The 26,576-nt window shown below is 41.0% G+C and overlaps 1 protein-coding gene across 1 annotated transcript in view; it reads right to left on the reverse strand.

The window, feature by feature from the left end:
- The window catches only part of LOC123773031 (insulin-like peptide receptor), a 531,432-nt gene that overhangs the window by 165,707 nt on the left and 339,149 nt on the right, over window positions 1–26,576 (reverse strand). Inside the window, exons 18-19 of the mRNA XM_069315507.1 lie at window positions 13,669–14,052; window positions 13,359–13,396 (exon numbers count right to left, since the gene is read on the reverse strand). Of these exons, the coding sequence (XP_069171608.1) occupies window positions 13,359–13,396; window positions 13,669–14,052 (422 nt within the window). The remainder of the gene's footprint in view (window positions 1–13,358; window positions 13,397–13,668; window positions 14,053–26,576) is intronic.

Below are 26,576 nucleotides of genomic sequence, written 5' to 3' on the forward strand. Positions count from 1 at the left end.
TAGGCTCGCATGTAGACTATCCTGAAGGCTTGCGTGGAAAAAAATTGGTTTTCAATCCAGACGGAGAGGCTGATATTTGCCTTATGCAGTGTGTTGCAGCTTATAAATGTTTAGCTAAGGGGATGCGACTAGGTAATATCCGCGCTAGATCTGTGAATGCTAGTTGGTGTCTCAGACACATGAAATGGCCAGCAGATGTCAATTCTGCAGTAACATTCGAGGATATTCACAAGGTAGAGAAAATGAATAAAGTCAGTATATTCATCTATTCACTAGAAAGAGATGAAAATGCCAGACGACAACGACACTACATTACACTAGCTAGGAAGGGAAGAGGAGGATATACAGATGTCATACCATTGTTGATGTTGGAAGCTCAACACTTAGTATTAATTAAGGATTTTAACCAATATGTACGTAATATACGAGATCATGGTGATCGCATCCCGAGTCATCACAGCTTCTGTCATTGTTGTTTAATATCACTCCCAGCAGATAGCATGCAGAGCCATGAAAGTACATGCAAAGTACATCAGACTCTCAAATTCTACCCACCAGAGAGGACGATTACTTTCCGCAACTATGGACGGGGTTATGGTCCTAGTCACATGTGCTTTTATGACTTTGAGTGCATGCTAGACCGCTCGAACCCTAAGGGAATGATAGAAACACGTCACAATGCAGTGGCGTATGCGTACATTATCATTGACAGACAGAAGAATATTGTTGAGAAAGATACTTATTTGGGTAAAGATGCGGCCAATCACTTTGTAACCACGCTAGAAGCGTCATGGGCTAGAATCAAGAAGGGGTTAGTATCCTATGAACTTCACATGTCTCAGCAACAGCAGGCACTATTTGAGACAAAAACAGCCTGTGAACTCTGTGATGTACCTTTTAACGGGGAAGATGTAATCAAAGTCCGTCATCACGACCACACAGTAAGATTCCACAATTATCAAGCAGCTTACTGTGATAGATGTAATTTGCAGTGTATAAATTCATACAAGTTCCTATACACATTTTCACATAACGCTTCCTATGATTTAGGAGTAATCCTAAACGAGATGAGAGATAGACCAGGAAGTGAAATAGATATATTAGCCAAGGATGGATTTAAATTTATGAAAGTTGATGTGAACAACTTAAGATTTTTGGATAGTTTAGCCCTTCTCAACGGCTCGCTAGGAAGAATAGCCAAGGATCATATTGATAGTGGGAAACCTACCACATTCACTTTGGCTATGTTAAAAGGTGTAAATAAAGCGGCCATCCCAAAACTGCTCACGGGTAAACAATCATTCTGCTATGATTATTTATCCTCTATGTCTGTGTTAGATGAACCACACCTTCCTTCTCGCGATAAGTTTTACAATACACTAAAAGACGAAGAGTTGTCAGAAACAGATTATAAACAAGCCTTAGAAATTTTTGATTTGGCTAAATGTCGCAACATAGGGGAGTATCTGCTCCTTTACCTCAAAGTGGACACAGGATTGCTAGCTGATGTGTTCACAGTCTGGCGAGACACCATGCTTGCTCTCTACAAATTAGACATTTCACACTACATTTCTTTACCCTCATTTGCTTGGGATGCGTTCTTGCTTAAATCGAAAGTTCAACTTGATGTTGTGTCAGACCCATTGCTATATGATTTACTTCGTCGGAATCTCCGAGGTGGGTTCACCAGTGTGACGAGACAGTACACGAATGTGGAGAACAGGCACACAGGCTTAGATCTAGGGGAAGATAGTAGCTACATCATTTACTTAGATTTTAATAGTCTTTACGGGGCGTGTATGACTGAGCTGCTCCCTCGTGGGGGGATTCGGAAACTGACACACAATGAGCGTGAGGTAGTGCTAGAGCAAGGTTTGGAGAATATCCCATGTGACGGGTCCAAGGGATATTGGGTGTTGTGTGATACACTGCAGGTCCGACCTGAGGTAGCTAGGTATACAGATGAACTGCCCCTAGTTCTTTCACGTACATGCATTACTGAGGAACACATTTCACCCTACAGTAAGAATATTCTTACAGAAGAAAGTCGCGGTCTGCCTAAAAACAACACTAAATTAATTGCTTCTCACCTTCCTCAGAAAGACTACCTCGTTAGTCTGGACTTGTTACAGTTACTCATGCGCATTGGATTAGAAGTAGCTAAAGTTCATGACATCTACGAATTCGAGCAGGAGAGTTACCTTAAAGACTTCATTGAAACCAATGTTCGTGAACGTGCCAGTACCAAATGCGCGATAAAAAAAAAGGCTTTCAAACTCGTATCAAACTCTATATATGGAAAGAGTCTCACAGATGTATCTAAATATGGGAACAAACACTATTTGGTCACAGATCGTAGTCATTTCCTGAAACATGCTCGAAACCCATTCTTCAAGCGGAGTCTTTTGTTAAGTAAGGATCGTGTGATATGTACAATCAAGCAGAAGTCTCTCTTAGTCAACACTCCTACATATCTGGGCTACCATATACTTCAAATTGCTAAGAGGCGACTCTATGAGTTCTGGTATGATGTTGTCAAACCCGCGTATGGGTATAAAGCGAGTCTGTTATATACAGACACAGACTCTTTCATCATTAAACTGGACTGTCAGGATGTGTTTGAAGAGTTGAATAAGTCTCCTCTCTTCGACTGTATGGATTTTAGCAATTTTAATGACACACATCCATCCTACTCTAAAGCGCGAGAAGGTGAACTAGGACTGCTCAAGTCTGAAATAGGCTCTAAGATTATTAACCAGTTAATTGCTCTCAGACCTAAAACATATTCGTCCACCACTCATGATGGGGAGCACACTTGTAAGTGTAAGGGCGTACCTTACCATCTACAAGAGAAACTCTCACATGACTCATTTCAACACACTCTTGAAACAAACACTTCAATCAGGTATGTGTCGAGATCTATACGCAACGTGCAAGGAAAGATTTGTACATGTCGCAGTACCTGCAGAGGATTGTCAGCATTTGACGATAAACGCTACATTTTAAGCCCCACACAGTCCCTAGTGTATGGTCATCCTGATATTCCCAATAACAATGATGATGAGATGGATGTAGAAGTGAGAGAGGAGGAGGAGATGAAAGAAGAAGTGTTTATGGAGGAGGAGGAAGTAGAGCAAGCACAGAGACTCTACCCAATATTCCATCCCTGGAGCAAACGCGATGCTACAGCTCAGAAACTATTCAACCCTCGCTAGATTTTATGTTGTACAATTGTTAGGTAGTATTAAGATGGATGTCTCATATGACTAGAACTTTGTATACTAAATGAATAGGATGTTTAATATTATTGTTTGTGAACTGTAAGAACTATGATTAGTTTTAAAATAGGATGTTTAATATTATTGTTTGTGAACTAAAAGAACTATGTTTAGTTTAAAAATGATGTTGTTGCTGTACATAAAATATGTGAATAAACACCTGTAATTGACTATGTTTGTATAAATACCACCTCAGTTCCTTAGTTTTTAGCAGTCTTAACGAAGCATTAATCATGGACAGTTCCTATGATATAATCCATGCGGAACGTCTAGATATTTTCAGAGAACCATCTCGTGTTATTATTGCTGGTTATTCAAACAGCGGAAAATCCTACTTGTGCAGTAAACTTGTAAGGAAGTATCAACACAAGTTCTCCTCAATAATCATATGCGGAGGAGGTTACTCTGAATTACGATCAGATCCACAAATTAAAGGGAAGCTGATCGAGCATTCAACCATTATTGATCCTGTGGAAGAGCAAGTAGATAATGACTCGCATATCTTAGTAATCTACGATGTCCTTTTTACAGAGTCTGCGAATTCAAAAATCGTATCAGACATGTTTACTAGGGGCAGACATTTCACGGTTTCCGTCATATTGATTACTCAAAATATATTTTTTCCTGGTAAATATTCGAGGAATATTAGTTTAAATGCTTCTCATTTCATATTGGTTAAATCACGAGACCTGTCACAAATTGAAACACTCGGACGACAAATATTTGGGAAAGTGGATTCAAAGAAATTTGTAGAGTTATATAAGCAAGTTATTAGCCAACCCTACGGCTATTTGCTAGTAGATCTGGGCTCGAACACTCCATCTACGATAACATTACGCGGTAATATTGTTCACGAACCGCCCTATGAGATAGTTTACCAATGGTGAGCAAGAAAGGTGTGCTAGAACGAGTATATAACGACCCCTCATCTAGCGGAGGGCTTGGAGGGGTACAGAGGTTGTATAAGGCCGCCAAATTAATTAACTCTAGTATAACTCTAGCCGATGTAAAGGACTATCTGAAAAGCTCTGACTCCTATACGTTGCATTATTTACAACCGCATAAATTCCCGCGGCGTCGGGTGTTAAGCGCTAAACCACGACTATTTCAAGCTATAGACTTGGCCGAGATGAGTTTATTGGACAAACATAATGACGGAGTGAAATATTTACTCGTATGCGTAGATATTTTCTCCAGGTACGCCCAAGTAGTACCCTTACGCGCTAAGGATGGGAAAAGCACCACTAATGCTCTAGCTTTAATTCTAGATTCACCTCATTCTCAGGGAGTGCGCAAAATTAATTCTGATCGAGGTGGTGAATTTTATAACGCCACTATGAAAAAAATGCTGGCAGCAAGGAAAGTACGGTTATATAGTGTATTTTCTCAGGAGACTAAAGCTTCAATCGCTGAGCGGTTCATACGTACTTTAAAAGGTAAACTTTACAAGTTTATGACGGCGCGCAACACTTTAAAATACATGCAGGCTCTATCAGATATTGTGAAAACATATAATTTAACCCCTCACAGAGGATTGAAGGGGAAGACACCTGCGGAGGTGCACGCTCTATCCTCGCCCAGCGAACTCGCCAAACAATTTGATTTAATGTATAAAAGTCCGAGCAAATCAAAGAGAGCTGTCATTCCACGATTGAGTGTTGGTGATACAGTACGCATCACTCTATCTGATCGCATTTCCAAGTTTAAGAAAGGGTTTAAGCAGCAGAACACCCGAGAGATCTTTACAGTTACACGTATTGATCGGAGACAACACATCCCTTTATACTTTCTGAAAGATCTGAATGGGGAAGAAATTGATGGTGGCTTCTATAAACAAGAATTAACACCATCACATTTGCCTCAAACCTTTAATATTGAGAAGGTATTGGGACAACGCAAAGTCTCTGGCAAACTCCAGTATAAAGTTCGGTACGCAGGTTATGATCGATCATTCGATCAATGGATTGATGCTGCTGAGATATTACATTTATAATGAAGAAGCCCTTAGTTTATAAATACAAGGAATTGATCCAACTATTATCAAAACTTCAGTATTCCTCGAGAAAACAGTTGATTGAAAAATTGAAGAAACCACATATAAATTGTTTATCAGAAATTTTTAATAACTTTTAAAAAAAAAAATTGCCCGTGCCTGTCAAGGTCGTTAAAAAGTTGAAAAAATATAAATTGCTTATTCGGTCACTAGCCTGTAAGAAACCTTCTGTGACAACTAAGAAACCGATATTAACCAGCAAACGAGGAGGCAGTATTTTATCCATTATTTTACCATTAGCAGCTAGTTTAATTACACGGTTGTTCAGTAAGTAAAATGAAAGCCTTTTTTCTCGTACCGCATAAAATAGTGGACAACCGGAAAGCTGCACACAGCCCTGCTTACCCCACTGTGAAAGCGGTTGCTCGTCATCTTACTGTCAAACCACCTCCTCCTCCTCCTCCTCAGCTGCATACCAACCCTTCCATAAAACATTTAATAGATTTGAAGTTGAAAGTGAGAGATCACGAATATGCGAGATCCTTGCTAAACCATTATGATGCTACCGGAATCGTTCGTTGGGATCTGAATGGAAATGTATTGACTCCAGTATCTGGCATACATATAATTAATGACATTATACATAAAATGACTGTGCTTAAATCTGTTTTTTTACCGGATAAACTCCCCATTGCTCAACTGTTTTTCACACTAACATCTACATCGCGAGATTTATTCCGTAATACTACGGCAAGCAGTCAAGTGTATGAGCCTCCATCTGTTAAGAGAAAGGCAACTGTCAAGATTGATCCTCACAATAAAAGGAAAGCTTCCTGGATCGTATATTAACAGGTGAGTGTATATAAATGAGCGTGTAATGTGTAGATGGCTTTACTAGACAAAAAGCAGTCTAAGGAGATAGAGCGATGGACACTCACGTGATATACGCCACCAGCGTATCAGATACGCATTTATTCCCCAATAACATCCCCGCATCTTTCCAAAATCGATTGTTTAACCAGCTAGAATTAGATCCCAGGAGGAGTTATGAAATGTGTCTACAAAAATTACTCCTCCCCACTTCACATTACGTTATTAATCGTGATAATCCCGAGGCATATATACGTGTAGGCGTTACGTATGAGAAAGTGAGCGAGGGGAAATACATGCATTCAAAGCATTTATTATCATCTGATGTTTTAGCCGGAACTATAAAAGAAATTAATACCACGATTAATACAGAAATAGAGACCATATTTTCAAGTAATGCTAAACTGAGTTTTTTAGGAAAGTCATTAAAACAATTTTCAGCTAAATATGGAACGCATTTTATTAAATATGATTCTTCCTCCAATCGAAACAAGTTCACTACTGTGATTAGTGATGAGAATATTAGCTCTGCAACGGGGCATAAAAACATCAGTAGAGTTACATTATCATTTGGAACCGCTTTTGGGAAAGTGTTGGGCGTAGTTCCAGAAATAGAATATGACATATTCGCAAAACGTCAGTATGCCTCGAGTGTAGTTAACACATGCCTATTCCCGCCAATGCCTAGAGGAGGAGTTGATATTTTGTGTGTTTATTGCGATAGAATCTCTTCTACTAGATATGGAAACCAGTCTGTAAATATTTTGGATGTAATCTCCCTAAATGGAAGTGATAACAGCAACAATAAAAAACTATATGTGCGTCTTAACACTAACATGATAGATAGCGTCAGCATCACTATTAGGGATCAAGATGGTAACCCAATACATTTCGATGAACGTGGGTGCACCATAGCAGTCTTGCATGTACGCCCCGCTGCAGGAGGTATATAACACCAATGCTTTCCCGCCACTCCTCATTCGTCTGAAACAAGCGGAGAAATGCGTGTCCACTTTATTCCCCCCTCTGTTGAGGAATTATACATTCTGTTAACCCCTCCTAGAGGTGGTGGGACTGATGATATACGGATTTTCAACAGCAGTAGACGTTATACGCGAGGAGGAGGAATATTTTCCTTTTTAAGCGGGATAGCGCGTCGAGCAGCGCCCTTTATCATGAGGACTCTGGCCCCGGCTGCGCTTAGCTTGGGGCAGAACGTACTAGACGATATTAATAATGACAAACAAACTTTCAAACAATCTCTTAAGAAACGCGGAATTGAAACATTGAAAGGAGTAGGGAAGCAAATGATAGGCGGAAGAGTGCAGAAAAAGAATAAACAAACAAAAAAATTAGTAAACATCAAACGTTTTACTAAAGCGAAATATAATGATGTGTTGTCATAACTTCTTCTCACTCGGTTGGTGTTGTCTAAAGCGCGAACATGGCCGGATATAACGCTCTGGGCCTCCAGGTGCTATTAGAACATTATACTGCCGCTGTTAGTGAAGCCTTTCCTAAAGTATTTTCCCCTCGTTTGGTAGAATCAACAATTGCCAGCAGACAAACGGTGGATGTATTACTTGTGAATTCTGGGGTCAATAATAAGTTTACAGACACTTATCTGGAATTCATCATCAAGGGAGTGAATGGTCAACTGGTGGATTTATCATCTATAGCTTTGGAGTTGTCTATTGATCTAACCGAAGAAGATGGAATAACGCCTTTAGGAGACGCTAAAAACGCATCGTTGGTGAATGGATTATCGCAAACTCTATTCAAATCCGCTATTGTGTATTTAAACGAAACAGTAGTTGAAACCAGCTCATTATTCTCATTCTGGTCATACATAAAGTTATTATCTACGATTTCTGGGTGTAAGACTAACCGCTATGATAAACTGTCACAGTTTTTTAACCGAGTTGATCCTGGTAAAATTGAAGCTGGTTATTTCACTAACGCCTCGGCTGGTGAGAAGCAACGGATGACTGATATGAAAACGAGTGGTGTGAATACTTGTTTTAAACTAATGCTGGATGTCACATCCGTTAGTGAATACGTTTTGGATAATGTGGACATCAGGGTGAGGCTCGAACTTCAACCTGATAAGTGGCTTATACTCAGCGATAATGAACACGCTAATTTTAAATATAATATCAAGTCTACACGTCTATGGGTGGATCGGGTATTGCCATACCCTGAAGGATTAGTAGCCATTAATAAAGCCATGGTGCAGAACAACTCTCCTATTACGTATACTTTTAATAAAACTTTATACAAAACGTATATATTGGGCACAGGTCAGCGCTCTATAACAATGGACCAGCCGTGGGGGACTGTTATACCGGAACATTTATATATGATCATCCTTGATATGGAGGCAGTGTCTGGTGCATATAATCGCAACCCGCTTTATTTGGAAAACTGCGAGCTTAGTAAAGTATTAATATCGCAGAATAGCACTAATATTGTCAATATTGGGTGTGACTTCCCTCATAACTGCGCCAAGTTGTATTACACAGCATTACAAGCCTTAGGCTTCGATAAAGACAATATACTATCTTATGACACATATGTGAATGGTGGAACCATACTGGCCTTTAATTTACAACCCGAGGATATCGATGACACCATCCCGATTGAAAAAAGTGGTAATCTGCGGATCGCTTTGGAATTTAAACGGGGAGTGGCAAGAAATAAAGTCATTCTAGTTTAAGGCTCTACAACAGGTGTGATCAGCATTAACGCGGATCGTCGCGTTATTTGCGATACGCGAGGATAAAATACTAATATGAATTGTTTGGAAATAAATGAGGCTATCAGAAGTAATTTAGGTGCTAGGGTAGCCTATCTAGGATGTTTCCTAGCTGATGACGTACGGAAAATAAGGATAAAAATACATAAAAAAAAAAAGACCTGTGATGTTCATAATGAACACTCTGGACTCTGGTTCTTGTAATAAAATGGGCCATTGGATAACATTCTATGTAAATAAGGATGAAGGTAGAAGCGAGATAGTTATACTAGACAGCTATGCCAATCCTGCAATAGGATCTTATTCAAGATATTTCGAAGAGTTTATGTCTTACTTCCAAGACTATACTCTATATATTATGAAGAAAAGGATTCAATCCTTGAATAGTTACTTCTGTGGGAATTATGCCGTTTATTTTGCATATCATTTTTGCAGACTAGGCTTAGAGGCCGCCCTGCTTCACTTTGATGAAGCGTTTAAATATGGTCAATTTCGCAAGAATGATGAAAAAGTGTTGAAATTCAATTACGCTCAGATGAAAATGCCTGTGTGTAAGCAAACATTCTGCTTAAACGGTAGTGATGCTGAGTGTGAAACGCTGTGTGACGAAGTTGACTAGGATGATAGTGCGGTGAGTAATACTTTATGCTAAGATTGAATGATGAACATAATAATGTCTGTATTTATGTTTACAACATTGACAACAACAAAACTTATAACCTTTTCCCCTTTCTACAGATTGACTGATTGACTAGTGTGTTGGGAAGGTTCGATGGACTGAATGAAAGCCTTTCTCCATCTGTCTGCTAGCTAAACCACCAAGAAGAAGTCTTATTATTATTATTATTATTATTATTATTATTATTATTATTATTATCGTTGTAAATCGCTTAAGTGTTTAATAAAGAAATAAATTTATATAATGTGTTTACTTTTCCCTCGTTATTGCTCTCACCATGTTGGTCACGTTACGATATAGCTTACACATACTGAAAGGGAATGCACAGAACAATGGTTGATGGTATGGGAGCGGGTGAGGATGAGGGGTGGGAGTGATTGATGGCTGACAGGTGTGGGTCTGTCGTATGTACTTCGCTCCCCTCCTTAACGAATCCACAGTGTATGAGGACCCGCCGTGGGGCGAACATCTCCACTCTGAAGACAACGAAAACCCTTTAGACAAATGGCCCCACTTCCGCTGGAGAGTGCTCTCTCTTACCCTCCTCTCTCACTTACGACTTCCTGTAGGGAAGCTAATGGACGTCCAGGCGTTCCTCTCAGGTATGGGGGTTCTCCTCTCCCCCCTCTCCAAACAACATATACACTATGTTGGATCCCCTCTCATCCTCTACTCACGATCATCAAACTATTATCATCATCATCACACAGGATTAAGTCTATGACAAACTCCTTCCTCATATTCCACTCTTATCCTTGTATTTTCATACGTCTTCCCAGAAATTCCCACATCTTCCCAGAAATTCCCTTTGTGTCTAGAGCGAGGGGCTGCACTTGCTCACTGCGTCCGACACGCGCCAAACTTCCGGGAAATTCCCCTCCCAAACTCTCCGCGACGACGACGACGCGCTGCGACGGCAACGACGTGCCGCGACGGCAACGACGCGCACCACCTGGCATCCAACAACATAACTTACTCTCTTTCCGGACCACATACCCAAACACCGGACGCTCACACGCGTCCGAAACGCGCCAAACTTCCGGGAAAATCCCCCAAAAACCCTTGCGACTAGACACCCGCGCGCCACCTGTCGGGTGGCACTCACCGGAGTGCCACCTGGCAGGTGGTGCGCGCGGTTCTAGTTGTATATTTCACTACTGGCGTCGACAGTCGACTCCGTGGAAAGAGGAATATAGCGAGACAGGATGTCCACCAGGATGTTGAACACCCACTGAATGTGGACAGCATGGAGAGCTTAACCCTGTGAAGTCAGCAGAAGAGCTACCCGAAGTGACCAGCCCCATAGAACAATGGACCGCAGAGACCCTCCCCGGCTGAGACAATGAACCACAGGAGCAGTCCGAATGGAGCCGAATCACCAAGGCTCGAGGTTATCTTGAGATGAGGCCTCATTTTTGTTACAATCCCCCCCCCCCCCCCCCCCCGGAAGCAGCCTGTAGCTGTCAAACTCCCAGGTACCTATTTACTGCTAGGTAACAGGGCATCAGGGTGAAAGAAACATTTTGCCCAATTTGTCTCCGCCTCCACAGGGGATCGAACCCGGAACCTCAGGACTACAAATCCAAAGCGCTGTCCACCCAGCTGTCAGGCGCCAGGCGCCGAGGCAACTGAATCCGCCACAGCGCCTGTCATTCAGCCGCAAACTTCCGCACCATGTTGAGAGCCCATCAGAATGATGGAGCCTAACGCCCCAGGCCGGCCTGGTGTGTGCTGGTCACAAAACCCTAGCTGAGAGACGAGGCGACCATTAACTCATCAAGTGAGGGAAGGGAAGGCGCTAAGGCACCGAACGAAGCCGGAGATGCAGCAAGCGACGAAAGAACCCCGGGATCGCGAGAGCGGCAAAAGGGGCTGCCCCAAGGATACTAGAACAACCTCCGAGGCCAGACCCTGTCCAGTGGGAAAACCAGCAAGGCAAAGTTCACAACGAAAGCGGTAAGCCTGATGACGCCTGACCACGAAACCTAGCCTATCCCTAAACCCCAGACGAATAGGAAAGTGCCAATATGCGTCCTTGAGGTCCCGGAAGATCATTCATGCACCCAGCTCAAGAAGAAGCCAGATCTGGGACAAAGTAGTTATCCGACAGGAAGGGCAAGGAATCCAATGGTTCACATGGGACAAGTCCAGAATGAACATCAGATCAACACAGTCCCATTTCGGAACCGGAAAGAAGCGGGAAACCCACTTGAGGGACAAAATCGTTTCGACCACGCCCAAGCAAACCCACTCTAAGATGACCCGACAGAGAGTCAGGGAAGAAGCCTGCCCCACCAGCCTCGAACCCCTGACCGGAGGAGTCACTCAACTCCACCAATAGCCGGAAGAGACGGACACGAAAAGCACACGAATCATGGGGACCAAGTGTGGACCAGAGACAGCTTTCGCTCTGGACAAAGCGTGAGCAAGAGACAGATTCAGAGCCGGGGCGTCAACGGAGCTCCCTGAGAAAAGTCCAACGCGACCTCCGAGAAGCCGACTTCCATGCACAGCGACAAGGCCCACCTTGGCCTACTGAAACATGAGCACTAGCACGACCACCTTGGGAAGAGTCAGCATGCTCCCGCTGGAGAACCAACAAATCAGAAACAGGATGGCAACTGGTAGAAGCCGCTGACAATAACTGAGAAACGCAGTTTTCCTGAAATAACGGAACAGAATGAAGATGAGAACTGTAAAGCCAGGACCCAAGCAGAATCTAAAAAGAGAGCGAGGACGGCCTGCCTACACGTGAGGCGAGAGGCCAAAATTATGGAAACCGATTCCCGGATAATCAGAGCAAACAGCTTCAATAAGGCAGCCGAAACCAGAACTCCGAGGACAGCTCAAGAAGATAAAGAAGTGCAAGACTGATGTGAAATGACCCCGAGTTCGATGGTCATCTGCCACCAAGATATCCAAAAGAGAGGGGGGACTTGAGCATTCAACTGCTCCAGACCCCATTGCACAGGAAAGCACAGGGGTGAAAGAAACGCAATCAGGAACTCCAATGACCCCTCCCCCCCTCCCGAAGAACACCAAAGAAACCTCTGGCCACTCAATCATGCGGGTCCCGCAAAACCTACGCCAAGCTCACAAGAAAAAGAAAGAGCATTATGCTAGCCAGAAACACTCTGAAACCTCATAACGCACCAAATATGGGGAAGAAGAACCAAACTCAAAAGAAGCCAGATCTATTAATGAGGTGTAAACCGGGTCTCGCAGGAGGAATGCATGAAGGGCTATTCAAACCTCCACAAGGAAATCTGAGAGGACGGAAACTTCTGAAAGGACGTATCCGAGGAACAAAAAAAAGTGCTAAAAGCAAATAAGCAAACAGAATCCCAAAGCAACACACACAGACTAACCGGTCCCAACCCAGTATTTTTGTAGGAACACTAAGTCACCACACACAAGAGCCGGGGGAACACATTCCTCCGCAAACGAAGCGAGAATGCGCTATAAAAAAAAGATTCGACAGCTACAAATGCAAAGCTAGACAAAGAGTTTGAGGCCAGAGAGAACTTCCGACACCCGGCATATCAGTCGACGAGCTGAGGGTGTTGCTTCCTGCTCGCCTATGCGGGGTCTTCCCTCCCCACTGTCGGGGAGGGTGAGGCGCTAACGAGTGGGCGTGCAGATGACGTGTGACTTGTTTCACTGTTTTCTATTGGCTGGTTCTGGGCCTCTGTTCCGACTTACGTTGCAATGAGAACCAGTTAGAGGTTTGCAATGGTTCACCTACCTTTCAGGGTTCTTTCCCTGGTCGATGGCACACATGACAAACTCTAAATGTAAAGAGCTTATATGGCCATGGTTCCCTGCGCCTCTCTGAGGGGGTCCAGGTTCTTGCTTGTGGCTCCTGGTAGGCGCTCTAACTCCAAGGACTGATGGCACCAAACTAATATGGCACATGTCAGTTTGATAGGGTCAGGGAGCCGACGGGGCTCCCCTCAGACAAATATTTATAATTTTTCCAACTTAAAAATTCGATGTCACATATGCACATACAAGAACAAAACAAATACTGGTTATTCAACAATTTATCCACGAATGACTGAAAAGAAGAACTGACTGTGTTTAGTGAGTAAACGGTCGTGCTGCGTGAGGTCCTCCTCATGGGCCTGATAGTCTGCTTGAATGCCAGCATGGATTGGGAATTCGTGTACCGTTTGTCCCTGGTGGAACGGGAACTCTTCCACTTTACTCTGGTGAAATATGAGCTCTTCGTTCTCTTCTTGCTGACCCGATAATAACCCGGAAAGCCTGTCATCTCCAGTTTGATGGAGGATAGTGGAATCCTCCTGCGGCACTCTGATTGTCATGTTCATCAGGACAGTGTTTTCGCTGGTTTGCCGGGCGCCCCGAAACTTAACTTCGAGCTCCTCGTCACCGATGCTAAGATTCCAACCAGTCACTCGTCGGGACCTGTTGATTCTTATTGAGAGAATAAAGTTAGCCGAACCCAGATTTAGCTCTATACAGGATATGCTTATACAAATTTCCCAAAGAATAAAGTTTCATTTACGAATACACATGATATGATAAAACAATGGTAATATTATTTATCACAAACTGCTCGAATTTACTTTAAGTGGACCACGTTTATGAGCAATGGTGCAGGAACCATAGGACCGACCGTCCACTGTGGTTATCAACAATTGTAAAATATCTAGAGCAACAGAAGCGTGTGTGTTCTGTGGGAGCCCTGCCAGATATAGGTCATGTCTGACTCGAACTGGAGGGACAGGGAAGGAGAGAAATAGGTTCATCGAAATTTATAGTTACAGAGGTGCTAGGGTCCTTTTGTGGGGATGACATATGTTTATACGAGGGAGAAAGGTTATCAAAACACTATATGTAACTTTACGTAGGAACTGATCACTACATTATAACACAAAATATGCACATTGGAATGGGGGATAATTACTATTAATTTAAGAAGAATCACCAGGACCCGACCAAGAGGACCAGGTCACCAGGACCCGACCAAGAGGACCAGGTCACCAGGACCCGACCAAGAGGACCAGGTTACCAGGACCCGACCAAGAGGACCAGGTCACCAGGACGCGACCAACAGTACCAGGTCACCAGGATTTGACCAAGAGTACCAGGTCACCAGAACCCGACCAAGAATACCAGGTCACCAGGACTCGACCAAGTGTACCAGGTCACCAGAACCCGACCAAGAATACCAGGTCACCACCACCCGACCAAGAGTACCAGGTCACCAGAACCCGACCAAGAGGACCAGGTCACCAGGACTCAACCAAGAGTACCAGGTCACCAGGGTGCGACCAAGAGTACCAGGTTATCAGGTCCCGACCAAGAGTATCAGGTCACCAGAACCCAACCAAGAGTATCAGGTCACCAGAACCCGACTGTTACGAACCGTTCTTTATTGCTCGTGACACGTAACAGCGACAAAATATTTTAGACTAGGGATATTTAACGATGCTGTACTCTCAAGGTGTTTCACCAGTATAAACCCATGGTTCGTACATGCAAGAATTAGAATTAATCACCCCAGGAATAGTTAATTACACATAAACTATAAATTGTATATTAAAATTATATTTCAGTTAATTATCAGTATTATATATCAATCAACAGATGGGCACTATCACATGTAAATCAAAATAAAGTTATGTCTCCAAAGACTAATATACTACAACAGAACAATATATATATATATATATATATATATATATATATATATATATATATATATATATATATATATATATATATATATATATATATATATATATATATATATATATATATATATATATATATATATATATTATTAAATATGACCGAAAAAGTAAGATTAATAATTCTAACACGAATTTTCTCAATCTTTCGTACATTTCTTTTCACTGTTGGTGGTAATTCAAAAATCAATTCTCCAAAATTCATTTTATTTCTAGTCTGACGCGACACTTGAGCGCGTTTCGTAAAACTTATTACATTTTCAAAGACTTTAGTTAACACATACACAACTGAATATAACTTACACATCTCCGATTTGTTTATATCTACATTTGAGTGAGGTGGATGGGGTGAGGTGGTATTTAATAAGGTATTAATTTCATCAACACAAGACAGAACACGAAACAATGGGTATTGAATAGAACTATAAATTGTATTATATATCAGTATTCTATTGGACAGTCGTTCTGTTGGACGACATATTCGACCTCGAGACACAAAAGAAGGTCACTAGCAAAGATACCTTACAAGCAGAACTTATTGCGGAAGGAGGAAAGAATCGAGGCAATTACAGAAGCACCATACTGTCCCCCGAGCTCAAAGCGGCAGCCAAAAGCCTTCGTGAGAACAAGGAGATAGTTGTCAGGAGAGGTGACAAATCGCCAATACACGTCATTCTTAAAAAAGACGAATATCTGGCGAAAATGAACCTCATACTCTCTGACCAAACTAAATTCCAAAGGGGTAACGAAGGACACTGCAGCCGAATTGAAAGCAAAGGTCAATAGACTAATCGAAACTGTGAACGCCAAGAAATCAGGACTCCACCTGCCAAAGATTATTGGGGAATATAAACCTGGATATGCGTATGGAAATGTCAAGACACACAAGCCTGGAAACCCACTTCGGCCAATCATTAGCCAGATACCCACACCAACGTACAGACTAGCGAAGCGACTCAACGGCCTGCTGACTCCTTATGTCCCTTGCGCCTTCAGCCTGAAGTCGCCAAAGGAATTTGTTGACTTACTGCAGGGCACACGGGCCACAGGAATAAGAGCCTCGTTGGACGTAGAATCGCTGTTCACCAACGTACCAGTGGACGAGACAATCGAGATGATAGCCGACAGAGTGTATCGTGATCCAGCCTGTACTCCTCTTGACATACCAGAAAATATCCTAAGGAAACTACTCCAAGCTTGTACTAAAGAGGCACCCTTCTTGAGCCCGGATGGGCATATGTATAAGCAAGTAGATGGGGTCGCCACGGGTTCTCCCCTAGGTGTCCTGTTTGCAAACTTCTACATGGGTACCATCGAGCAAAAAGTTTTAGTCGACATGAACTTGAAACCGGCCATATACTGCAGGTATGTGACGACATTTTTACACAAGTACCTGATGTCAGACATCTGCAGGAGCTGAAGGAGGCATTTGAGCAGAGTTCCGTGCTGCGTTTCACTTACGAGATGGAAAAGGATGGAAGCTGCCCTTTCTAGATGTAACAGTCATGGAAAAGAGCGGAGATTTCCACACTGCAGTCTACACTAAGGAAACGAACATAGGAATGTGCGTAAATGCCAACAGCGACTGCCCAGACAGGTACAAGAGGAGTGTTGTTAACGCCTATGTCGACCGTGCTCTCAGCCACAGCTCAGAATGGAAGCAAGTCGACGAAGAACTCTGTAGGGTAAGGAACGTCAAAAACGGCTTCCTCCAATGGTTTCGTCGAAGACATCATAAGAAGGAAAGTGAAACGCCATGCAACCTCTGAGGAGACAACTAACACAACACCTGTACCCCCCTATTAGACTATTTTTAAAGGAACTTCTTTCCACAGCTCATAAAACGGAGGAAAGGGTCCTGAAAGATATTGTTAATAGAAACGTTTATCCCTACAGACAAAAATCAGAGGATACTACTGACGATTTACTATAAAACCAGAAAAACGGCCAGCCTACTCATGAGAAACTCTCCAGACACAAAGCAGAACGCTTTAAAAAGAGACCAACGTCGTCTATGCCTTCAAATGCCCTCTTGGGGACTGTAAGCTCCAAAAAAACCAGTATATAGGCAAGACAACAACATCTCTTTCTAGGCGTTTAACGATGCATAAGCAACAGGGCTCCATTAAGGAACATATAATCTCTTCCACAACCAAACCATCGCCAGAGAAATCCTAGTAAACAACACAGAAATCATCGATAGATACAGCGATAGCAGGCGGCTTGACGTTTGCGAGGCACTACACATCAAGAAGTCAACACCAGCAATCAACAGCCAATTAATGCACAACTATATTCTACCCACCTCAAGACTCCGCTCCAATATAGAAGCATCAAGAAATATGGACCAATAGGCTTTCTACAATCACTTCTATTCAATACCCATTGTTTCGTGTTCTGTCTTGTGTTGATGAAATTAATACCTTATTAAATACCACCTCACCCCATCCACCTCACTCAAATGTAGATATAAACAAATCGGAGATGTGTAAGTTTAATTCAGTTGTGTATGTGATAACTAAAGTCTTTGAAAATGTAATAAATTTTTACGAAACTCGCTCAAGTGTCGCGTCAGACTAGAAATAAAAAGTGAATTTTGGAGAATTGATTTTTGAATTACCACCAACAGTGAAAACAAATGTACGAAAGATTGAGAAAATTCGTGTTTAGAATTATTAATCTTACAAACAACACAGAAATCATCGATAGATACAGCGATAGCAGGCGGCTTGACGTCTGCGAGGCACTACACATCAAGTAGTCAACATCAGCAATCAACAGCCAATTAATGCACAACTATATTCTACCCCACTTCAAGACTCCACTCCAATATAGAAGCATCAAGAAATATGGACCAATAGGCTTTCTACAGTTACTTCCATTCAATACCCATTGTTTCGTGTTCTGTCTTGTGTTTGAATTTAATACCCATTGTTTCGTGTTCTGTCTTGTGTTGGAATTTAATACCCATTGTTGAAAGTTCGTTTTTCACCTCATCCAAATGTAGATATAAACCTCGAAGATTTGTAAGCTCTATTCAGTTTCAGTTGTGTGTTTGTAAACTAAAGTCTTTGAAAATGTAATAAGTTTTACGAAACGCGCTCAAGTGTCGCGTCAGATTAGAAATAAAAATGAATTTTGGAGAATTGATCTTTGAATTACCATCAACAGTGAAAAGAAACATAAGAAAGATTGAGAAAATTTGTGTTAGAATTATTAATCTTACTTTTTCGGTCATATTTAATAACAATATATATATATATATATATTATTAAATATATATATATATATATATATATATATATATATATATATTATATATATATATATATATATATATATATATATATATATATATATATATATATATATATATATATATATATATATATGTCGTACCTAGTAGCCAGAACGCACTTCTCAGCCTACTATGCAAGGCCCGATTTGCCTAATAACCCAAGTTAGTTTTCATGAATTAATGTTTTTTCGACTACCTAACCTAACTTAACCAAACTTTTTCGGCTACATAACCTAACCTAACCTATAAAGATAGATTAGGTTAGGTAGAGTTGGTTAGGTTCAGTCATATATCTACGTTAATTCTAACTCCAATAAAAAAAATTGACCTCATACATAATGAAATGGGTGGCTTTATCATTTCATAAGAAAAAAAAATAGAGAAACATATATTAATTCATGAAAACTTGGCTTATTAGGCAAATCGGGCCTTGCATAGTAGGCTGAGAAGTGCGTTCTGGCTACTAGGTACGACATATATATATATATATATATATATCTGAAAACTCACACCCCAAGAAGTGACTCGAACCCATACTCCCAGAAGCAACGCAACTGGTATGTACAAGACGCCTTAATCCACTTGACCATCACGACCGGACATAATGAGGTGATAGCCGAGGCTATATGAACCACCCCACCGTGGGTTCCTCACGTGTGCCCCAAAGAATGAGGTGATTTGGTAAAATGCTATGCCCAAGATAACTATCCGAGTGCCGGCGGTGGGGTGGTTCATATAGCCTCGGCTATCACCTCATTATGTCCGGTCGTGATGGTCAAGTGGATTAAGGCGTCTTGTACATACCAGTTGCGTTGCTTCTGGGAGTATGGGTTCGAGTCACTTCTGGGGTGTGAGTTTTCAGTTGCATATGTCCTGGGGACCATTCAGGCTTGTTCGCATATATATATATATATATATATATATATATATATATATATATATATATATATATATATATATATATGTCGTACCTAGTAGCCAGAACGCACTTCTCAGCCTACTATGCAAAGCCCGATTTGCCTAATAAGCCAAATTTTCATGAATTAATATATTTTCTCTAATTTTTTCTTATGAAATGATAAAGCTACCCATTTCATTATGAATGAGGTCAATTTTTTTTTATTGGAGTTAAAATTAACGTAGATATATGACCGAACCTAACCAACCCTACCTAACCTAACCTAACCTATCTTCCTAGGTTAGGTTCGGTTAGGTAGCAGAAAAAGTGAGGTTAGGTTAGGTTAGGTAGGTTAGGTAGTCGAAAAGCAATTAATTCATGAAAACTTGGCTTATTAGGCAAATCGGGCCTTGTATAGTAGGCAGAGAAGTGCGTTCTGGCTACTAGGTACGACATATATATAATATATATTATATATATATATATATATATATATATATATATATATATATAATATATATATATATATATATATATATATATATATATATATATATATATATATATATATATGTCGTACCTAATAGCCAGAACACACTTCTCAGCCTACTATGCAAGGCCTGATTTGCCTAATAAGCCAAGTTTTCATGAATTAATTGTTTTTTCGTCTACCTAACCTACCTAACCTAACCTAACGTTTTCGGCTACCTAACCTAACCTATAAAGATAGGTTAGGTTAGTTTAGGTAGGGTTGGTTAGGTTCGGTCATATATCTACGTTTAATTTTACCTCCAATAAAAAAATTGACCTCATGCATAATGAAATGGGTAGCTTTATCATTGCATAAGAAAAAAATTAGAGAAATATATTAATTCAGTAAAACTTGGCTTATTAGGCAAATCGGACCCTGCATAGTAGGCTGAGAAGTGCGTTCTGGCTACTAGGTACGACATATATATATATATAATATATATATATATATATATATATATATGTCGTACCTAGTAGCCAGAACGCACTTCTCGGCCTAATATGCAAGGCCCGATTTGCCTAATAAGCCAAGTTTTCCTGAAATATATATTTTCTCTAATTTTTTTCTTATGAAATGATAAAGCTACCCATTTCATTATGTATGAGGTCAATTTTTTTTATTGGAGTTAAAATTAACGTAGATATATGACCGAACCTAACCAACCCTACCTAACCTAACCTAACCTATCTTTATAGGTTAGGTTAGGTTAGGTAGCCGAAAAAGTTAGGTTAGGTTAGGTTAGGTAGGTTAGGTAGTCGAAAAATAATTAATTCATGAAAACTTGGCTTATTAGGCAAATCGGGCCTTGCATATTAGGCGAGAAGTGCGTTCTGGCTACTAGGTACGACATATATATATATATATATATATATATATGTCGTACCTAGTAGCCAGAACTCACTTCTCTGCCTACTATTCAAGGCCCGATTTGCCTAATAAGCCAAGTTTTCCTGAATTAATATATTTACTATAATTTTTTTCTTATGAAATGATAAAGCAACCCTTTTCTCTATGTATGAGGTCAATTTTTTTTATTGGAGTTAAAATTAACGTAGATATATGACCGAACCTAACCAACCCTACCTAACCTAACCTAACCTATATATATAGGTAAGGTTAGGTAGGTAGCCAAAAAAAGCTAGGTTAGGTTAGGTTAGGTAGGTTAGGTAGACGAAAAAACATTAATTCATGAAAACTTGGCTTATTAGGCAAATCGGGCCTTGAATAGTAGGCTGAGAAGTGCGTTCTGGCTATTAGGTACGACATATATATATATATATATATATATATATATATATATATATATATATATATATGTATATATATATATATATATATATATATATATATATATATATATATATATATATATATATATATATATATATATATATATATATATATGTTTCATTGAATATGACCGCATATTCTGTATTTATTATTTTCTGGTTTAGGGCTTCTATCCCTCTATTTTCTTAGCATCAGGGCTTAATTGAAATAGGAGTTCTCCAAAACTCATTTTCGTACTTTTAAGGTGAAGAAAAGAAGTGATTTACTATAGAGTGTATTACTCTTATTTGTATAATTTGCACGACGTTTCGAACCTCCATGGTTCATTCTCAAGTGAACAGATCTTACAATACTAGTTGATTTTATACCCGCATTAGGTCAGGTGATAATACAATGAAGGTGAAAACATGGGGGGATACATAAGGGATAAACATAGGGGCTGCAGAAGGCTTATTGGCCCATACGAGGCATCTCCTATCTAAACACAAAGATTAATCCAGTGTAATTGGCCTGTTATGTTGGACATTGTCTTCTGTGTTGCCAACACCAGAGGATGGAAGAGGATGGAAGAGAGAAATTGGGGACTTGGACTCCCACGATGCCCTCTACCTTCTCACAAAGTGCCTTACCTTGCCCAGGCTAGCATACTTCTTAAGGTGTGCACCAACTTTTGGCAACCCACTTCTACATCAATATGATGAGCTCCTCAGGTCAATATTCAGGAAGGCGCTCAACCTAGATTTAGATGACAGTCAGTGGGACCAAGCAACACTACCAGTGAGATTTGGAGGGATAGGCATACGAAAGGCAACTGAGGTAGCACTTCCAGCATTCTTATCCTCATGTACAGCAGCCAACGAATTGGTAGGGCAGATCCTACCAGAGCGTATGAGAGAGACAGCGGGAACTCATGATCAAACGTTCATCGAAGCAGCCAGACAATGGGACACCATTGCACACCCTCAACCCCGACCACAAGTCCCAAAAGACCACAAGCAGGCCCACTGGGATAGCCCCATAATGGAAAAGACTGTCACAGCAATGATTGACAACGCTGATGCTGAAAACAAAGCCCGCCTCCTAGCGGTAACAGCACCCCACGCCGGGGATTTTTTATTGCTGTGCCCAATGCAGCAATGGGAACTCGCCTCAGTCATGACGCTCTCCGCATTGGAGTTGCCCTTCGCCTTGCGCCCCGATCCTCACCAAACATAGGTGCATCTGCGGAACTGCGATGGCAGACCAATATGGTCGTCATGGTCTGGTATGTCGTAAATCACAGGGTAAAATCGCAAGACATGAAGAAGTCAACGACATCATCAAGAGGAGCCTCGCCACAGCCCGCTGCCCGGCACAAAGAGAACCACACTTATCCAGACCTAACGACCCTCAGAAGCGCCCTGATGGGGTCACCTTGCTACCTTGGAAGGATGGTAAGCAAGTGGTATGGGACTACACGTGCGCTGCCACACTGGCCAGTACCTACCTCCACTACAGCATACGTGAAAGCGGTGGTGCTGCTTCTTTCAGGGAATCGCAGAAAATTATTAAATACAGAGGCCTAGCACACTGCTACAGCTTTGTTCCGATCGGCTCGGAGACCCTCGGTTCATGGGGAAAATGTGCATTGAAGTTCCTGAAGGAATTGGGGGACAAATTGATCAGCGCTACAAAAGACCAGAGAGCAAAAAGTTTCTTGTTCCAGCGCCTCAGTGTTGCGATTCAGAGGGGAAATGCCTGTTGCGTCTTGGGCACTAGTCCAACTTCAGAGGAATTCGAAGAAGTGTTTGACTTGCAACAATGATCGAACCCGTCTGTGACATTCATCAATGTTTCCCATTGTTGTGTTTTTCAAGAGATCCATAACCTTTAAGCACCTTTTTGCATTATTATTTTTGTATCAACCCATGTATATATTGTAACCATCAAATGCATAATAAAGCACAAAAAATAAAAAAGGAAGGGGGTGGTAGGAGAAAAGCACACAGAAACTGTATTGGAGGGGATCTAAACATTCCCTCTAATGCGTTATGCGTGGTTTCCTCCGAGGCTATGGGTCCCCCTTCTTCCAGCTAGAGGTGGTACTCCCTTCCATTGTTTTTATATATTATATATATACATATATATATATATATATATATAAATATATATATATATATATATATATATATATATATATATATATATATATTTATATATATATATATATATATATATATATATATATATATATATATATATTATATATATATATATATATAAAATATGGAAGGGAGTACCGCCTCTAGCTGGAAGAAGGGGGACCCATAACCTCGGAGGAAACCACGCATAACGCATTAGAGGGAATGTTTAGATCCCCTCCAATACAGTTTCTGTGTGCTTTTCTCCTACCACCCCCTTCCTTTTTTATTTTTGTGCTTTATTATGCATTTGATGGTTACAAGATATACATGGGTTGATACAAAAATAATAATGCAAAAAGGTGCTTAAAGGTTATGGATCTCTTGAAAAACACAACACTGGGAAACATTGATGAATGTCACAGACGGGTTCGATCATTGTTGCAAGTCAAACACTTCTTCGAATTCCTCTGAAGTTGGACTAGTGCCCAAGACGCAACAGGCATTTCCCCTCTGAATCGCAACACTGAGGCGCTGGAACAAGAAACTTTTTGCTCTCTGGTCAGTGGCTGTTATATATAACAGCCACTTAACCTCCTAGATGTTGATCCTCTGTGAGTCTACCAGTTACTGACTAAATTTCTCATGGCAGGAGCCGCTCTCGCTTCCTCAGAACATCACAACATATCGAATGACAATTTTTATTAATATTAATTTTACTTAAATGGAGCCATATAATGGGAATAAGGTAATCATTAATTAACTAAATTAAAGAATGATTAGATTTACATGCATAAACAGAGGTAATGTAGTTATTAATAATACAGTTATATATTTATAAAAATAATGAGGAAATTGCTGGCAACGTCCCAACATAGCAGAAAGGTAATGTGTCTTACGGTATTGCCAACTAGATGAACAACTAAAACGGTTTCTCATGATGTTGCCAACTAGATGATCATTACGAAATATAACTTTCTCACGGCAAGGCTGACTAGCTGATCACCTCAAAAAAAATTGTAACGGCTTCCCATGGTATGGTCAACCAGATGATCATTACCAAAATATAACATATAATGTTATGAGACCAGGTAGCCGAAAAACGAGTCTCCTTTTTTGAGAATTATTCTATCAAGCCTGACCTGATTGGAAGGTCCAGGAAACATAGAGGTGAAGATACAGAGGTGAAATAGTCAGTTGGATTTAATAAACGATTTGAGGTTATGGGCAGTGAATAAGAAAATAGATAAATGACTGGTTAGGAGATGTGGATATTTTGCTGGAGGCATGAGGCTCGCTTCTGGAGGGCTTTGACATCACTTGAGCGCCAAACATCGCAGGGGGAAGCCGTGCTCCATTCGAGCTCCCGTCAGAAAGGAACCCCTAGTGATATATCTCCAAGAGAAGAAAAGTGTGCAGACGTGCCAGCTGTGGAACTGAGCTGGGAACGTTGTGGTCTCAAGTCCTGGACGGCGAGGAGTGTTTACTAAGCCGCCCAGAGACATTATCGTGGGCCGTTGGAGTGCCCTGACCAGGCTCTGTCAGAGGATCCTGGTAGTTAAGCCCGAAAGAACCTGAAGATATCAGGGTAGTGAACTTCCAGATGTGGAAGGGAAGTTCTAAATCATCACTTTTAGGGAGTTGATAGAGTGTTTGTCTTTAGCGTGTAAAACGCGGTGAAAGGCGAGTCATAGTTTGCATTTTTGTACCTAGGAGTGTTTATACTGAAGCATAGAGTTACAGTCATAGGCTGGATTACCTACAGATGTATGTGTTCTAGGACTGATAGGGAGATCGATTGACCATTGTTGTGTATCAAGGAACATTTATACTGATATATATGTTAATGCATGCATACGCTGATTTTCCTTGTACATGTTTACAGATATATATTCCCTTGCTGATAGTGCAACATTGTATTATAAGACTTGACCTACTTGATGGGGTTGGTAATATTAGGTGGCGAATCAAGAGATAGGATACCACTTGATAAGCTGACGATAAGAGTTCTGATGGTGTTGGAGTGCAACCTGACTGAAATAGTATAGAGTGTAGGATTCATTATTATTATATGTGTGTATTTGCTTTGATCAGTAAATGTATTCAAATTTGCTGTTGTTTGCCCTTGTCCTAGTGAGGCTTCCCAGGAAAGGTAAAGAAAGAGAGAGAGAGAGAAAGAACCAAGAACCACTGCTGTGGACAGGGTAGGACGGAAAACTAGTAAGTCAAAGGGGATTGAGGAGATCATATCACATAAGGAGAGAGTGGGGAGTCACAGTGGCTCGAGTGGGTGTGTGCACGTGACAACGAGGCTAAGTGCTGGAGCCGCATCCCCTAAATGTGTGACGTTGAGCCCCTCTCCAAGAGCCAGAAGCGTCTAGTGTGATCTCCTAGTGAAGTATAAGCACTCTACCGAGTTGTGGGTTGGGTTGTCCGTAAAGGAGGAACAACAACACGACAACACCACCAACCCACACAACTATAATAATAAGCACATACAAGTAATGATATAATACATACAATTATGATATAATATATAAGCACATACAAGTAATGATGCATGGAACAAGTAAATTATTTAATATTTATATACGTATCCAATAGGGGTACGTAACACTTCCACCTCCAAGAAAAAAAATGCAATGGATTGATGATCAATGGCATTTTTTTCTGAAAGTAAAAATGTTAAGTAAAAGAATATTTCACTCATGGTACATCATATACAAAACTTCTGGACAAAGCATCAGCAATGACATTCTGCTTGCCCGGAATATGTTTAATCTCCACATTAAATTCTTGTAGAAACAATGACCAGCGCAGAATTCGTTGGTTCTTAATTTTCATCATATTAATGAATATAAGGAGATTGTGGTCAGTAAACACTAGCACCCACATCTTGCAAGAAGACATGACAGGATGTGCAGAATACCCCCGTTGAAAAGCGGAGGTGCAACAGGTGCTCTTAGAGAGAACTCTATCAACATCAGAGGCCCGAGACAGTTCAACACGCTTCCACTACACATAAGGGACATAACTGGCCGACCCCTCACAGTGTTCAAGAGAGAACTGGATAAGCACCTCCAAAGGATACCTGATCAACCAGGCTGTGACTCATACGTCAGGCTGCGAGCAGCCGCGTCCAACAG

This window comes from Procambarus clarkii, chromosome 81 (genome assembly GCF_040958095.1).
Source record: "Procambarus clarkii isolate CNS0578487 chromosome 81, FALCON_Pclarkii_2.0, whole genome shotgun sequence".
Classification (NCBI taxonomy): domain Eukaryota; kingdom Metazoa; phylum Arthropoda; class Malacostraca; order Decapoda; family Cambaridae; genus Procambarus; species Procambarus clarkii.